General features: G+C 44.1%; 1 protein-coding gene across 3 annotated transcripts in view; it reads left to right on the forward strand.

The window, feature by feature from the left end:
- trappc9 (trafficking protein particle complex subunit 9) overlaps nucleotides 1-15,000 on the forward strand; it is a 247,495-nt gene that overhangs the window by 112,464 nt on the left and 120,031 nt on the right. For all 3 annotated transcript variants that reach the window (XM_053641882.1, XM_053641883.1, XM_053641884.1), the window contains one exon: nucleotides 12,090-12,208. In XM_053641882.1, coding sequence (XP_053497857.1) covers nucleotides 12,090-12,208 — 119 coding nt within the window. The remainder of the gene's footprint in view (nucleotides 1-12,089; nucleotides 12,209-15,000) is intronic.

The raw sequence follows: 15,000 nt of genomic DNA on the forward strand, positions 1-15,000 counted from the left end.
AGAAACTCTCCTAGAAACCGGACAAACGATCTGAAACCCGAATGCTCACTCTAGAGCAAGGGTCTTCGATCTTAACCTGATTTCACTTGGTCTCCAATCAACTGTCAAGCCCTTTCTGGGTACGATCGAAGACCCCTGCTCTCCAGCATTAGAGATGCACTCCCTAGTACTATAGTAGAAGCCAGATACACACTGTGGAAGCTTGAAGCACAACCTGTGAGTTATACACTCACTCACTCTCTCTAAGCCTCTCTAACACTAGCAACACGAATACACACTGGACCCCTGGCTCACAGCTGTAGTACGTAACATGCAAACCTACAACAAGCAGAGGGCTGTGAAGCAACTTTATTCACAGGACAAAGCAAGTCTAATAACAAGTCACGGGAGGAAATGGAGCTCGAAAAGCCTTTCCCTTGTCTGGGACTCCTCCTTACGGCAGTGTGAATTGTGGAGAGATTTTTTAAAAAACCCTTTTTTTATCTCAGAATGACCCCAAACATCATTTCCTGAATATACAAGTACCATTTTAACCATTTAATTGCCGTGCTGTTTGTAGTGTTTTTAGTACTTTAGTTGAACATTTTGACATGAATGAATGAATTAATTAATTATACGTCTATGTTTTCTGGAGTACTACACTGATCTCAGGGTTATTCTGACGTCAAGTTTATTTCTTCTGGAGTAATTTATTCATCTGGGCTTCGTTATGGTGATCTCGGATCTGTATTATCTAGACAAGGGGATGGGGTGGTTGGGCAAGAGTAGAACACTTACTGCACTTATGTAGTGTTCTGCTCTTTAGTAGCGTGTAGGTTAGTGTATCCTCTAGAAGAGCGTTCTGAACATCGGTCTGCCTTTTCTAGAGCACCACACCGTTTTTTGGTGTAAAAGCTTTAGAAGAATGTTCTGTTCTTTGGCTGGAATCTTCTCGGATACTTTAGTTAAACATTTGAAACTTGTGTCCTGTGCAGAGTTTCAGGGACAAAGTTGAGTGCACAGCAGGACATTGTGACTTTTTTCTCCTTCCTCACTGATCCTTTTCTTGTATGCTGGAAATAGCTTCAGCTGTGATGATATCATTCTTTAACAGACTAATAAACCCAATGCCCTCGACGGCAGACGTCAGCGAGACCGCAGCTGAATAATTCTGCGTGGCTCTGATCTGTATGTGTCTCAGATCCCACTGAGTTATATTCGACTGTTGTACACGGGCTGTGTCTCGTCACACTCCGATGGGACGCCCGATCCGTGCATTATGCATGCTGTAAGTTATGCAGTTGGGTTACCTTGATCATCTTATTTACTGCTGCAGTATGGAAGTGCACTTATGAGCCGCACGGGGCTTGTTACGGCTTAAAACAGCTGCCTGTTTTGGTGAGCGCCGTCTCTCGGGTTTAAAGCTGATTAGGGATTAGCAGTGAATCGGAAAGTCATATGTTTAATGCTAGTTAGGATAAGAAGATCAAACGAGCACGTCCGGCTGTCGTCCAGTGTCGGCTGTGTATAACACGTTGATCTGTCTACTACGTCCTGGCCTTCGTTCATCAGTAACCACCGTTTGACCATAATACTAGTTATGCTAGTTGGTTCCTTGGGGGCTACTAGTGGCTAGCATGTGGCGCTCTTACCGGGCAGCGAACCAACCCCAGCCACTGGAGCATTGCACGAGACGGTGCACTCTCAGTGCCGGTCCCAAGCCTGGAAAATGGGGAGGGTTGTATCAGGAAGGGCATCTGGAGTAAAACTTGTGCCGGAATCAAAATATGCGGAACGGTGGTCCGCTGCGACGACCCCGAACCGGAGCAGCCGAAAGAGGGGGAAGAGAACCAGTTATGCTAGTTATATCGAATATGTAATGGTAACACAGATGGCAATATAGCGCAAACCTCAAACATGACATGTGCACGACTCGGGATTAGACCCTACGCGAAAAGATTAACACTCGAATCATGTCCCAGAAATTCCTGAGTCCCTGATGAGGGGTGGGATTTGTTCTACACGGAGCACGAGTTTGAACGTCCTTGAATCGTGATCTTTGGTGTACATTTTCTGGAGTAACATAGTGGTCTTTGGTGTAAATTTCCTAGTTTTCCTGTCTGTGATTGATCATTTCTAGAATTCCGTATGTATCTGGTTTTATCTTCAGGAAACAATATGTTTTCAGAAGTATTCTATTTGGTTTCTATTTTCTAGGGTACGTCCTCCGGTTTAAATGTTCTAAAAGTGTGTTCTGTAGTTTATTGTAAGAGTGTACAGTACTGATATTGAATACTTGAATAGTCTACAGTAGTGCTCCTGTCTCTGGTGCGTGTTTTCTAGAATGCTCCACTGAGTTGTATTTTTCCAGAGCAAAATGTAGTCGTAGACTTTGATTCTCTGGAGAACGACACTGATCTTTGGTTAGAACGTTCCTCAGTAGTGTTTGGTTCTCTAGATATTACTGTATCTTCTAGAATACTCTTTTGATCGTTACTTCTTAATGTTTGCTGATGCAATACTGATCTTCCGTTGGAATCTTCTACAGCAGTGTTCTGAGCTCTAGTTTGCATTTTCTAGAGCAACAAGAGCGAGATCTTGGGTTAAACCTTCTAGTGTCATGATATTGGGGTTGTATCCTCTAGAAGAGCATTCTGAACATTGGTGTGCCTTTTCTAGAGCACTACACTGTTTTGTTTTTGGTGTAAAAGCTCTAGAAGAATGTTCTGTTCTTTGGCTAGAATCTTCTAGGATATGGTTGTGATCTACAGGTTACATGTTTTGGACGAATGTTCTGATTATTTTTGTGTGTCTTCTGGATTACTTCACTGTTCTTTGGTGTAAGTGTTCTAGAAGAGTGTTCTGTCCTTTAGTTAGTATCTTCCAGGGTAATGTCATGGTCTTGGGGTTGTATATTTTACAAGGTGATTCTGATTGTGGGTGTGTATTATTGGTCTGAGCCTTCTTTTGTTTGGTTAATATCTTCTCGAATGCTGTGGTGCTGTTGCGGCTGTATCTTCTAGACGAGTGTTCTGAATATTGGTGCGTATTTTCTAGAGTACTACACTGATCTTTGGTGTAAATGTTCGAGAAGAGCGCTGGGTTCTTTGGTTAGCGTCTTTAGGAGATTGTTCAGATAACGGGTGTGTTTTTGGTGTAAATGTTCTAGAAGAGCGCTGGGTTCTTTGGTTAGCGTCTTTAGGAGATTGTTCAGATAACGGGTGTGTTTTTGGTGTAAATGTTCTAGAAGAGCGCTGGGTTCTTTGGTTAGCGTCTTTAGGAGATTGTTCAGATAACGGGTGTGTTTTTGGTGTAAATGTTCTAGAAGAGCGCTGGGTTCTTTGGTTAGCGTCTTTAGGAGATTGTTCAGATAACGGGTGTGTTTTTGGTGTAAATGTTCTAGAAGAGCGCTGGGTTCTTTGGTTAGCGTCTTTAGGAGATTGTTCAGATAACGGGTGTGTTTTTGGTGTAAATGTTCGAGAAGAGCGCTGGGTTCTTTGGTTAGCGTCTTTAGGAGATTGTTCAGATAACGGGTGTGTTTTTGGTGTAAATGTTCTAGAAGAGCGCTGGGTTCTTTGGTTAGCGTCTTTAGGAGATTGTTCAGATAACGGGTGTGTTTTTGGTGTAAATGTTCTAGAAGAGCGCTGGGTTCTTTGGTTAGCGTCTTTAGGAGATTGTTCAGATAACGGGTGTGTTTTTGGTGTAAATGTTCTAGAAGAGCGCTGGGTTCTTTGGTTAGCGTCTTTAGGAGATTGTTCAGATAACGGGTGTGTTTTTGGTGTAAATGTTCTAGAAGAGCGCTGGGTTCTTTGGTTAGCGTCTTTAGGAGATTGTTCAGATAACGGGTGTGTTTTTGGTGTAAATGTTCTAGAAGAGCGCTGGGTTCTTTGGTTAGCGTCTTTAGGAGATTGTTCAGATAATGGGTGTGGTTTCTGCTCTTTGCTTAGCATCTTCTAGAATACCGTCATGATCTCGGGATTGTATCTTTTATAAGGTTGTTCAGATAACGGCTGTGTTTTTGGTTTGAATGTTCTAGAAGAGCCTTCTCTTCTTTGGTTAGTATGGTCTAGGATACTGTTGTGATCTCGGGGTTGTATCTTCTGGAAGTGTATTTTCCAGTGTTCTTTGCTTTGAACCTTCTAGAGTAATATTCTGTTGTTAGGTGTGTACTGTCTAGAATACTACGGTGATCACCGGTTATATCTTCGAGAGTGTTCTAACTGGTGCTTTGGGTTTCAGTAAGTCCACTGATTTTGTTTCTATTCTCTGCAGTGCTCTACTGGCCCACACGTTCAAGAGGAAACACTCATTACTATTCTTTTGTAAATAAAGCAAAGGCAGGTGTAAGAACCGAATAAATGGAAACCATCGTGACGGCGATGTTGTCCTTGAGCCGCGTCATCCTGTGCCTTAGTGTTTTCATGCTGCTGTTTGTAGAGCCTCACACCGATGACACCAGAACAAACAGTAATAATGAATGTAGCTCAGGTCATTGCTAATGACTGATGACAGAGTGGATGACGCACGGTCTACTCGTAGAGTCACATTCATTTGTTCTAAAAGATGAGAACTAAAGCAATGACAGCAGCCCCTTTATCTCAGATGGAGTACTTACAGTGTGAGTGTGTGGAGGGTTCGTCTGTGTGTGTAAAGAAAGATGTGTGTACAGATGAGAATAGCTCTTAATGTGAGAGATCATGTTATAAAACCTACATGGTTTATATATGTTTGTGTGTGTGTGTGTGTGTGTGTGTGTGTGTGTGTGTGTAGCAGTGAATCACCCAGTGAGAGTGATCAGGACAACACTGAGAGCTGCACTTGAGAGAACACAGTCAAATGAAACTTTTATTTGCTCGGTTGACACAGGTTCTGATTTTAGGATCTCACACAGTCTCATAAGTGTGTTCCTCTGTGTTAGTTTTTTTTTGTGAGTCTCTTTTCTGTGTAGACCTCAGAATGATGAGAGTAGGAGTGTGTAGACCTCAGAATGATGAGAGTAGGAGTGTGTAGACCTCAGAATGATGAGAGTAGGAGCTTGTAGACCTCAGAATGATGAGAGTAGGAGTGTGTAGATCTCAGAATGATGAGAGTAGGAGTGTGTAGACCTCAGAATGATGAGAGTAGGATCTTGTAGACCTCAGAATGATGGGAGTAGGAGCTTGTAGACCTCAGAATGATGGGAGTAGGAGCTTGTAGATCTCAGAATGATGGGAGTAGGATCGTGTAGATCTCAGAATGATGGGAGTAGGATCGTGTAGATCTCAGAATGATGGGAGTAGGAGTGTGTAGATCTCAGAATGATGAGAGTAGGAGTGTGTAGATCTCAGAATGATGGGAGTAGGAGCTTGTAGATCTCAGAATGATGGGAGTAGGAGTGTGTAGACCTCAGAATGATGGGAGTAGGAGTGTGTAGACCTCAGAATGATGGGAGTAGGAGTGTGTAGATCTCAGAATGATGGGAGTAGGAGCTTGTAGATCTCAGAATGATGGGAGTAGGAGTGTGTAGACCTCAGAATGATGGGAGTAGGAGTGTGTAGATCTCAGAATGATGGGAGTAGGAGTGTGTAGATCTCAGAATGATGGGAGTAGGAGCTTGTAGATCTCAGAATGATGGGAGTAGGAGTGTGTAGACCTCAGAATGATGGGAGTAGGAGTGTGTAGACCTCAGAATGATGGGAGTAGGATCGTGTAGATCTCAGAATGATGGGAGTAGGAGTGTGTAGACCTCAGAATGATGGGAGTAGGAGTGTGTAGATCTCAGAATGATGGGAGTAGGAGCTTGTAGACCTCAGAATGATGGGAGTAGGAGCTTGTAGATCTCAGAATGATGGGAGTAGGAGTGTGTAGACCTCAGAATGATGGGAGTAGGAGCTTGTAGACCTCAGAATGATGGGAGTAGGAGTGTGTAGACCTCAGAATGATGAGAGTAGGAGCTTGTAGATCTCAGAATGATGGGAGTAGGAGCTTGTAGATCTCAGAATGATGGGAGTAGGAGTGTGTAGACCTCAGAATGATGAGAGTAGGAGCTTGTAGATCTCAGAATGATGGGAGTAGGAGCTTGTAGATCTCAGAATGATGGGAGTAGGAGCTTGTAGATCTCAGAATGATGGGAGTAGGAGTGTGTAGACCTCAGAATGATGAGAGTAGGAGCTTGTAGATCTCAGAATGATGGGAGTAGGAGCTTGTAGATCTCAGAATGATGGGAGTAGGATCGTGTAGATCTCAGAATGATGGGAGTAGGAGTGTGTAGACCTCAGAATGATGGGAGTAGGAGCTTGTAGATCTCAGAATGATGGGAGTAGGAGTGTGTAGATCTCAGAATGATGGGAGTAGGAGTGTGTAGACCTCAGAATGATGAGAGTAGGAGCTTGTAGATCTCAGAATGATGAGAGTAGGAGTGTGTAGACCTCAGAATGATGAGAGTAGGAGCTTGTAGATCTCAGAATGATGGGAGTAGGAGTGTGTAGATCTCAGAATGATGGGAGTAGGAGTGTGTAGATCTCAGAATGATGAGAGTAGGAGCTTGTAGATCTCAGAATGATGGGAGTAGGAGTGTGTAGATCTCAGAATGATGGGAGTAGGAGCTTGTAGATCTCAGAATGATGGGAGTAGGAGTGTGTAGATCTCAGAATGATGGGAGTAGGAGTGTGTAGATCTCAGAATGATGGGAGTAGGAGTGTGTAGACCTCAGAATGATGGGAGTAGGATCTTGTAGATCTCAGAATGATGGGAGTAGGAGCTTGTAGACCTCAGAATGATGAGAGTAGGAGCTTGTAGATCTCAGAATGATGGGAGTAGGAGTGTGTAGACCTCAGAATGATGGGAGTAGGAGTGTGTAGACCTCAGAATGATGGGAGTAGGAGTGTGTAGATCTCAGAATGATGGGAGTAGGAGCTTGTAGACCTCAGAATGATGGGAGTAGGAGCTTGTAGATCTCAGAATGATGGGAGTAGGATCGTGTAGATCTCAGAATGATGGGAGTAGGAGTGTGTAGACCTCAGAATGATGGGAGTAGGAGTGTGTAGATCTCAGAATGATGGGAGTAGGAGCTTGTAGACCTCAGAATGATGGGAGTAGGAGCTTGTAGATCTCAGAATGATGGGAGTAGGAGTGTGTAGACCTCAGAATGATGGGAGTAGGAGCTTGTAGACCTCAGAATGATGGGAGTAGGAGTGTGTAGACCTCAGAATGATGAGAGTAGGAGCTTGTAGATCTCAGAATGATGGGAGTAGGAGCTTGTAGATCTCAGAATGATGGGAGTAGGAGTGTGTAGACCTCAGAATGATGAGAGTAGGAGCTTGTAGATCTCAGAATGATGGGAGTAGGAGCTTGTAGATCTCAGAATGATGGGAGTAGGAGCTTGTAGATCTCAGAATGATGGGAGTAGGAGTGTGTAGACCTCAGAATGATGAGAGTAGGAGCTTGTAGATCTCAGAATGATGGGAGTAGGAGCTTGTAGATCTCAGAATGATGGGAGTAGGATCGTGTAGATCTCAGAATGATGGGAGTAGGAGTGTGTAGACCTCAGAATGATGGGAGTAGGAGTGTGTAGACCTCAGAATGATGGGAGTAGGAGCTTGTAGATCTCAGAATGATGGGAGTAGGAGTGTGTAGACCTCAGAATGATGGGAGTAGGAGCTTGTAGATCTCAGAATGATGAGAGTAGGAGTGTGTAGACCTCAGAATGATGAGAGTAGGAGCTTGTAGATCTCAGAATGATGGGAGTAGGAGTGTGTAGATCTCAGAATGATGGGAGTAGGAGTGTGTAGATCTCAGAATGATGAGAGTAGGAGCTTGTAGATCTCAGAATGATGGGAGTAGGAGTGTGTAGATCTCAGAATGATGGGAGTAAGAGCTTGTAGATCTCAGAATGATGGGAGTAGGAGTGTGTAGATCTCAGAATGATGGGAGTAGGAGTGTGTAGATCTCAGAATGATGGGAGTAGGAGTGTGTAGACCTCAGAATGATGGGAGTAGGATCTTGTAGATCTCAGAATGATGGGAGTAGGAGCTTGTAGACCTCAGAATGATGAGAGTAGGAGCTTGTAGATCTCATAATGATGGGAGTAGGAGTGTGTAGATCTCAGAATGATGGGAGTAGTAGCTTGTAGACCTCAGAATGATGGGAGTAGGAGCTTGTAGACCTCAGAATGATGGGAGTAGGAGCTTGTAGACCTCAGAATGATGGGAGTAGGAGTGTGTAGATCTCAGAATGATGGGAGTAGGAGCTTGTAGACCTCAGAATGATGGGAGTAGGATCGTGTAGATCTCAGAATGATGGGAGTAGTAGCTTGTAGACCTCAGAATGATGGGAGTAGGAGCTTGTAGACCTCAGAATGATGGGAGTAGGATCGTGTAGATCTCAGAATGATGGGAGTAGGAGCTTGTAGACCTCAGAATGATGGGAGTAGGAGTGTGTAGATCTCAGAATGATGGGAGTAGGAGTGTGTAGATCTCAGAATGATGGGAGTAGGAGCTTGTAGACCTCAGAATGATGGGAGTAGGAGCTTGTAGATCTCAGAATGATGGGAGTAGGACCTCAGAACGATTGTAGACGCTTGTAGACCTCAGAACGATTCTTCTCACTGTATTAATGAATAGGTGTGTCCTGTGTACACTGTGCGTATCAGTGTGTAGAGCGTGCGAGGTGTTTTGTACACATGGTATACGTGTGTGTCGACAGCTGTGCATGTTCTTTATATGGTTTTGTGTACAGTGTGTGTTGACGTTCGCTTTTTCATTTGTGCAGCTGGACTGGATATCGTAGACTCCAGTTTCAAGTTTACTGAGGTCTCCTATAGCACTGTGCGTGTGTGTGTGTGTGTGTGTGTGTGTAGACCATCGTGCTGTATACGATAAGGCTGCACAGTCTAATGTTTCTCCCGGCCGCAGTGTGTGTGCGTTCTTTACTTTTTTGTTTATGACGAGATCCGCTCAGCTCTTAATGGATCGCTCTGTTTCCGAGGCTGATGGACAGATAGCGAGAGACAGACAGATATGTAACTGCTCTGGCAATACTGTAAAGAAAGACAAGTCACGGCAATAAAGCAAACAGCGGACCGGATTTGAGCGAGCGAGAGAGGGATGGAAGAAGACAGGAGGAGTAATGGTGTAACGAATGGGCTCGTCTGTTCCGCCTCTCTCCGAGAGTTATGTGCGATTTTAATACACACTGTTCCCTCCACTCACTTCTTCTGATCGTTCTGATCTCATCACTCACTCCTCCTCCTCTCTCTTTCTCTCACTCTCTCTCTCACACTCGTACTCGCGCTCTCTCTCTCTCTCTTGCACACTCTCTCTCACTCTCTCTCTCACACTCTCTCTCACTCTCTCTCTCACACTCTCACTCGCGCTCTCTCTTTCTCTCGCACACTCTCACGCTCTCTCTCACTCGCGCTATCTTTCTCTCGCACTCTCTCTCTCACTCTCTCTCTCATTTTCTTTCTCTCTCATGCTCACCCCTCCTCTCTCTCATTCTCTCTCTCACACTCTCACTCGCTCTCTCTCTCTCGCACACTCTCTCTCACTCTCTCTCTCACACTCTTACTCACTCTCTCTCTCTCTCTCTCGCACACTCTCACTCTCTCTCTCACACTCTCACTCGCGCTCTCTCTCTCTCACTCTCTCTCATTCTCTTTCTCTCTCACGCTCACTCCTCCTCTCTCTCATTCTCTCTCTCTCATTCTCTCTCTCACACTCTCACTCGCTCTCTCTCTCACACATTCTCTCTCTTTCTCTCTTTCTTGCACATTCTCTCTCTCATTCTCTTTCTCTCTCACCCTCACTCCTCCTCTCTCTCTCACACACTCTCACTCTCTCTCGTTCTCTCACTCTCTCTCTAATTCTCTTTCTCTCTCACGCCTCCTCTCTCTCACACTCTCTCTCTCACTCTCTCTCACTCCCTCTCTCTCACTCTCTCTTGCACACTCTCTCTCACTCCCTCTCTCTCACTCTCTCTTTCTCACTTTCACACTCTCTCTCTCTTACTCTCTCTCACTCTGTCTCACTTTCTCTTCCACTCTCTCTCTCTCTCTCTCTCTATCAGTATGCATCTCTCCGTTTTTATCAAGTCTATTTTTACGTTGATGTTTCTCCCTGCTTTCTCCACTCTGCCTTTTTTTCTCTCTCCATAACTTCCCTCGCTGTCTTTTTCACAATTTTGCCTGTCTTTTTGTGTGTATATTTCTCTTCATCTACTCCACTTTTATCTGTTGTTTTTTTTGTTTATTTTTACCCGGATGTTGTCCATGCAGGGGAATACCAAAAGTTTTTAAATGTAAAATACAAACTCTCGACGTGTGTTCAGCGTACCCGGCGATATGCACGTCTGCAGGTCACACCAGTGAACACGTGTCCGTTAGGGACGCACCGGCACTTTCACGTGTCAAATCGAACACCTCACCGATGACTTGAACGATAATGAGAATTATAAGCTGAGTAAAAATCCCTGTTTGTTTCTCAGCAGATCAGCCGTGAAGAACGTCAGAGCAATGTGGGAACTTTACAGGTCCCAGGCAAGCCATTTATGAAAGGACCTTAAAAGATCTTATATATATATATATAAGAATATGTAGAAGGTGCTGGAAAAGCGCGGAATGTGCAGGAGCTGGAGGATTTTATCTGAAGAACTGCTCGGGACAAACAAGGGCCTCGTGTGAAATCACAAATGTGAAAATATCCTCGGATTCCGCAAGGCGTACGTAAACTTATGACCTCAGCTGTACAGTAAGCAGAACAAGACGAAGTGCAACCCGGGCATTGTTAAACGAATGAGAACAATAAGCAAGGCCTAATCGCAAGAATGCACCAAAAAAAACTAAAGAAAGAACAGAGCTGATCCTGGAGTTTACATAAACTATTCGATGGTTATTTCGAAATGGTTATTTCAGGCCTCCAGCCCACATAAAGAGGGTCAAAATTACAGGACAATCATAGACTTGGCAACCCTGAAACCTACCCAAGTCCACCCTCAATCCCTTTACTTCCCGTTGTCCTAGATTTATACATAACGAAGGTTTAAACGGTCACAAGACGGACAGATTTACAGGAAGTTTAAGCAAACAGCAATACTGAACATAAGGAGGCTGTTCTTGTTATTTGTAGCATATTTCATCCACACAGATCGCGTTACCTAAACAGATTTTAAACGATTTTCATTCGGATAAAAACAAGACGAGGAAATTAAACATAGAGTTCGGCTCGACCGGACAGCATTAAAGAAAGCCGATAGTTTTGCACGTCTAAGATCTTCTGGGAGTTCAGCTAAATGAGTGTTGGTTACGATGCTATAAATACTCTAATACAATAGTAAAGTCAATGGTTTGGTAAAGTAGATAGCCTAAATAATATAATATGTATATAATGTGCAACTCACAATCTGTAATATCATGATCTGTAATGCACGAAAGCTCTCGTAGTTTCCCCGTGTTCCAGCATCGCACTGGAGGAAAGCAGTGTTTTTATTTCCCTGCATCAACTCTGTGTGAAGTGCGGTTTATATCACGTATAAAACACCCGCTTAAGTCCACGGGTGGGTGGGGAAAAAAGATGCATCGATCTCAGAAAAGACTGAAATCTGGCGCGGTTTACTTCGAGCTCTGCGTTTACCCTGCCGTCTGCATCCTCATGATCTGAACATCTCGTTTCTGTAACGTTCCCGAGTTATAGAGAGAGAGAGAGAAAAAAGAAGGGCTGAAATTGTGTTCACTGGGTTCTCTGAGCGAGTGTGTGTGTGCTGAGGTGCTGCATACAGCTGCTCCTTTCCTCTCAGCACTGCGTGACGTGTGTTAACCCCCCCCGCCCCCCCCCGCCCCAACTGACGTCAGTGCCCCTGCGTCATTTCACTCTGTGTGTGCGTGTGTGTGTGTGTGTGTGTGTGTGTATGCAAATGTTCCACTAGTCAACAGTAGACACCTCAGGAATGTGAATGAAGTGTGTGTGTGTGTGTGTGTGTGTGTGTGTGTGTGTGTGTGTGTGTAAAAACTAAACAAAAAGCTCACAGCGAAGATGTGACCTTTTTCAGTCCCCTGAAACGTGTGTTTATGAGTATACATTGCTGTGAGTTACAGGTGTGCATTCGTGTGTGTGTGTGTGTGTGTGTGTGTGGTTTAGATGGTATCAGTGTGACCGGACTGCCCATCTCCAGCCCTCTGAGACAGGTCCTGAAGCCCCGCCCAGAAAACAAGCAAGCCAACTCCGACGCCAGCAAGAGCGAATATAACCACGTGAAGGTAGGACGCGTCCCAATTCAGTACTTCTCCACTACACTCCACTACACTCCACTACACTCCACACAACTTCCTACTCGAGGTTTATAAACCTCTGTTCAAGGCAACAGCGTAGGCCTGTGCGTAATACATACCATCCACTGAACGTTCTTCAGCCTTCTAAACCTGTGGCTAGCATACCGTTCAGTTCATAGGAGTACGCTAACGTGTGAGAGAGAGATAGAAAGAGAATTAGACAGGAAGAAACGGCTAATGGAGGGAGATAGAAACGGATCAACTCTGAAAATGGTGAGCGAGAGAGAGAGAGAGAGAGAGAGGAGGAGTAAAGAAGAAGATGATGGATACGAAAGGAAACGAAGGTTGAGCGAGAGAGAGAAGACGAAGACGAGCGATGTAGGGAGCGGAAGAGATGAATGGTACAGACCGAGAGATGAAGGAGGTAGGAGGTGAGAGACAGAGTGATTGACAAACAAGAGTAGAAGGGTAGGAAAGGAAAGGAAGAGAGCGAGGGTGAAAGAAGGTGGGCGGACGAGAAGGAGAATGAGAGAGATGGATAGATGAGAACAGGGAGAAAGGGAGGCTGGGTTAGAGAAGATGAGATCATAGTGGGGAAGAAAGGACACGAGTAGCGTATGAGAGATTAACAGATGAGACGACCGAGGAGAACAGAGAGATGGACAGATGAGATAAGAGAGATGAAAGGAGGACGAAGGTGAGAGAGGAGGAGTTAGGTCATTTTAAAGCTGTAGGATGGTATCACTGTGTGTGTGTGTGTGTGTGTGTGTGTGTGTGTGTGGGCAGACGTGTAGTGGACGAAGAGGACGTCCAGTCTCACACACACACACACACCACGACTCAGACTGTCTCAGTCAGCAGGGCTGTACTTGTCCTCACTGCCCTCGTCTCTTTCGTTTTCTTTTCTTCCTCTGGCTGATTGGTCAGAAGTTTCCCTCCATCAGCATGTCTTTTGTCCTCAGAGTGACCTGTAGTCATTTTCCAGACTGTTTCTGAGAAATGCCACGTAATGCTGTTTACTACTAAACACCAGTGACAGTGAGACCGTGAGACCGTGGAGACGTCACTGACATGGTGCCATTAGTGTCAGATGATGGAGCTCAGTCTCAGTCTCACTGGTTAAAGTTCTGTGCTTATGGCGAATCCACCGACCCAGTACACAGTGTTGGGATTGATGCTGGCCTACAAATGCCAGATCAATATTGTGTTGGACTTTCTAGAACATTTTTCAGAGACCCCATTCTAAACACCCAGGCACACTCTTTAGGCTAAGACCCCTGATGCACGATGCCAAAACCAGAAGCACATACCAGACATCCAGACACGCTCGCTAAGATGTTCTGGACCCATTTTAGACCCCTGATACAAAGTTGAACCAGACACACATGCCAGAAATCTCTAGAATATTCTAGACCCCTGTTGCTCAATGGCAGCACCAGATGAACAGACCAGAGACCTAGCAACGCGCTCTGGAATACTCCAGACCCATTTTAGACCCCTGATACAAAAAGATTGAACCAGACACCCATACCAGATATATCTTGAGTATTCTTTGTCTTTCATTTATTTATTCATTTTCATATGATTCATTTACATGTGATTCATTTTCATATGATTCATTTACATGTGATTCATTTACGTATGATTCATTTACATGTGATTCATTTACGTATGATTCATTTACGTATGATTCATTTACGTATGATAATTTACATGTGATTCATATTCAAATGATTCATTTTCATGTGATTTATTTAAGTATGATTCATTTACATGTGATTCATATTCAAGTGATTCATTTTCATGTGATTCAATAACGTATGATTCATTTACATGTGATTCATTTACTGATTTGCTTCTCTTTAAATCCAGTTTTAGACTGTGATATTACAAAGGTCTATCTAGATTATTACTTTCTACACTGTATGAGATAACCCCAGTAAAATTGCCTGAATTCTATAATATAATTTGTTCACCATGTTTAAATCCTCTAAAAACAGATTCGCAATTAAATAACATTACTTCGTTCCAATTCACATCCTTCAAAGCTTGAATATTCTTTACCTTTGATGCACATGCTCGAAGCTAGACTCTGTAGAATGTTCTAGACACCTAACCACAGTGTCAAAACCAGATGCTCATCCCAGGAATATCTATTATTCAACATATTCTAGAGCCCTGATGTTCTGTTTTGAACCCTTACAGTGGAAAGGCTCTAGATTCCTGATACACAAACTGAAATGGAGATGCAGACACTGTAAGGTTAAAGAAGTCAGACATGCTGTCTAGATTAAACATCGTGCAACCCCAGTACATGAATGTTCTGGTAGCTGGTGGCACGCTCCTAAGCGTTTGCAAAGCCCAGACTCACTGTCTTGAACACGATAGAAGAGTTGTAGGCTCTCCAGAACATTCTAGATACCCTCTTGAATAGCATATGATTGATGGTTGGATAGTCTATCTTGGCATTGTATTGATGATCTTGTAATAGTTCAGTTATTACAGTGTGATGAGTTGTTCTTGTGGAACTGGAGGTTCTGCCAGTTCTGCAGTCATGCTGCCGATACGAGCTCACGCCGTATCCTGATGCGATTTATTCAAGAGATTGGTTTGTTTGCCATCAGCTGGAGCATGTCGAGTGAATTAGAAACAAGCCCGTCGTGTGATGAGCATGAACGGGCCGATGACTGCGGCACACGCCGGTGTGAAGTGGAGACGTGTGCGTCACTACAGCGTAGAGAGTCGAGGGTGTTCCTATCATACCAGTGAGAGAGACAGAC

Source organism: Ictalurus furcatus, chromosome 14, assembly GCF_023375685.1.
Source record: "Ictalurus furcatus strain D&B chromosome 14, Billie_1.0, whole genome shotgun sequence".
Taxonomy (NCBI): Eukaryota; Metazoa; Chordata; class Actinopteri; order Siluriformes; family Ictaluridae; genus Ictalurus; species Ictalurus furcatus.